Genomic DNA, 3,112 nt, shown 5'->3' on the forward strand with positions numbered 1-3,112 from the left:
CTCTGGTTGGCTGGATTTCATAACTTCCTGGGAATTCCTTGGTAGAGAACCAGTCAAATCAATTGTTACTATAAGGCACAGTCGCGTTGACAAAATCGTGGAAGTGATCCCTCGGCTATTTCTGAGAATTCGATACGATGCAGCATTACGATTGGCTGAAAGTTATATCCCTGATTAATATTCATGAGCTCATTCGCGAACATTTGTCAAACTTCCGCTGTCAGGGAAGCGAATGTTGTATGAAAAATGGACAAGTTTGTAATACGATCAACACCTGGTCACAGAGAACAAACCCTGAGTCGATCAAGTGAGGAAGCTGGCTCTAGTAAAAGAAAATCTAAATCAGAACGCGACCGTGATTATGATAAAAAAAGAGTTAGAAAATTTCAGTCAGGTTGGCTGCACGAATTCACGTGGCTCAAAACAGATGACGATGACAATGTATATTTTTGCGAAATTTGTCGTCTGTACCCTCAACTTGCAGACACTACCTCTGGACTGTATGTTGGAAAATCAGTTGACAGAAAGGACACGTTAACGGCCCATCAGATGTCTGCCAGACATATTTCGTGCTTGTCAAAATTTGAAGGCCAGCAGAAGAAAAACACGACTGACGGCGCGCTGTCGAAAGCCTTTTCAAAAGTCGAAGAAAAGGAAGTTGAGCGATATAAAAAGCTTTTTAACACAGCATTTGCGGTTGTAAAACACGGACGCCCATATACCGATTATCCGTTTTTATGCCAAATTCAGAAGAAAAACGGACTTGAGCTGGGAAATGACCACATCGGGAGGGATGCTTGTGTAGATTTTCAGAATGCTATTTCTGCTGTTTTAATGAAAGAAACTGAAAACCACATGCAGAGTGTGAGATTTGTTTCAATTATGAGTGATTCCAGTACAGACTCTTCTGTTATTGACCAGGAGGGTATATTACTGCGTTATGTGCATCCAGTCAGTCATGAACCAGTTACTGCAGTGGCAAGTATTGAGAAGCTGGAAAATGCCAGAGCTGAAGGTGTTGTACAGGCAATTAAAACAGGTGTACAGAAATGTGGCTTTGATCTTGAAAATACTCAGAATAACTCTCCCAAATTAATCTGTGTGAATTTAGATGGAGCAGCAGTTAATATGGGGGCCAAGAACGGTGTTGCTAAACAGCTGAGTGACTTAGTGGACAATAAAGTTATTATAACTCATTGTGTTGCACACAAACTGGAACTTGGTGTGTTGGATGGCATAAAACACATGGATTATGTAAAGAAATTTGAAGACACAATCAAGAGAATTTGCAAATTTTATTCTTATTCTCCAAAAAGGCGACAAGAACTTCAGAAACTGGCATGTTTTTTTCAAGAAAATTTGATCATGTACACCGAGATCAAGGCTATCAGGTGGGTCTCTTCAAAACTACGAGCGCTGAAAGCAGTTTGTGCAGATCTACATGTCACTGTCTCTCATATGGAACAAGTGCTGTCCACATCCAACAAGGCAGATGAATTAGGCCAGGCACGGGCCATACTCAATGAATTGAAGCAAGTGAAATTTGTCAAGTACATTCACCTCATGACTGATGTTCTGTCTGTCATTACAAAAACCTCTGAACTGTTTCAGACCAAAGATCTTCTTCTCTTTGAGGTTAAAGAAGCCATTGATACCCTGTACATGAAGCTACTTGCTATGTCAAAAGAACCAGGAGAAAATTTGTCCAAGTTCTACAGTGTTTTTGACAAGGAATCTGCCCTGTTTGATGGGAAGCTAAAACTCACTGGCCATCTCCCTGTCTTTGGAGAGGACAAAGATGTTCATGATCTACTTGAAAAAGTTGCCACATACATTCTGAACAGGTTTTCAGATTTGGGAAGACCCCCTGTCTCCAACTTTCAAGTGTTTGACTTCAGGACCTGGCCATTCAGTCTTCAGGACTTGAGCACTTATGGGTGCAAGGAAATTGGAACTCTCTGTGATGAATACAGTGACATCTTGACAGACGAAGAAAGATCCAGCATTCCCTCCGAATGGCAAACCTTGAAAGTACAAGTCTCAATGCAAAGGAAATCACACCCCCTGGCAGTCTACACTTCCATTCTGCAAAGACAGGAAGAGAGTGTTAAACACATTCTGGTCCTGTTAAACATGTTGGTAACTGTTTCACCTTCGACAGCTGCATGTGAACGCTTGTTCTCCAATATGAATTTTGTGAAGAATTCGTTCAGAACACGCCTTACCCAACAAAACCTTCAGAACCAAATGCGTATCATTGTTAGTGATACACAACTTGAGGACTTTGATCCACTTCAAGCTGTTGAATTTTGGTTGCAATCTGGACATAGACACATAACTCACAGAAAGCGTCAGAGGGCTGCTACTGTAGTTCCTACCCAAGCCAGTACAGCAAGCTGTTCTGATGTGACAGATCAGGAATCTATCCAGCCTTTTGTAGATGCCATTGTTAACACACTGGGTGGGGAAGACATTGCCAGGCAGAAGCTAAAAGACATGGCCAGTGATTCAGCTAAACAATGCCTTATTATGTGAAACCTTGTTAGACAGAAGCTGAAAATCATGGCAAGTCATTCAGTTAAACATTGCCTGATGATGTGAAGTTACCATAGAGACACTTTGCTAGACAGAAGCTGGAAAATAAAGAAATGATTCAGCTAAGTAGTGCCTTATTACAAATATGTGATATTCAGTTTAGCATTGAGTTACATTGATAGACAGAAGTTGGAAGACAGCAAGTGATGTAGCTTATTGTGTGACTTAAATACTTTTTGATCCAGCCTATTGTGTGACTTAAATACTTTGTGACATTGCAAGACAGAAGGTAGAAGATACATCTGTGCTGGCTGCTTCCATTAGGTGAATGGAAGTTCCTAATTTCAAAGAATTCAGAGATTTAGTGACTGTGTTGCAAACAAATTCATTAAAATAAAGAACTTGTGCAAAGTAAACGTGTTTGATGACCTTCAACAATGTATGCCATAGTATAGTCAAGGTAATGTTGATTTAATTGTAGTTTTAACTGTCATAATTCGGACAAGTAGAGTTTAGCTGCGGACAAGTGGATTTTGGCACTTTACTTGTCCGTGGACAAGTGAATGAAAACTGTATT

The 3,112-nt window shown here is 40.4% G+C and overlaps 1 protein-coding gene across 1 annotated transcript; it reads left to right on the forward strand.

Moving 5' to 3' along the window:
- Nucleotides 1-246: 246 nt before the first annotated feature.
- Nucleotides 247-2,535, forward strand: LOC137278818 (zinc finger protein 862-like). The gene has a single exon (XM_067811328.1). The coding sequence runs from the start codon at nt 247-249 to the stop codon at nt 2,533-2,535; it is 2,289 nt and encodes a 762-aa protein (XP_067667429.1).
- Nucleotides 2,536-3,112: the final 577 nt, after the last annotated feature.

This window comes from Haliotis asinina, chromosome 3, assembly GCF_037392515.1.
Source record: "Haliotis asinina isolate JCU_RB_2024 chromosome 3, JCU_Hal_asi_v2, whole genome shotgun sequence".
NCBI lineage: Eukaryota > Metazoa > Mollusca > Gastropoda > Lepetellida > Haliotidae > Haliotis > Haliotis asinina.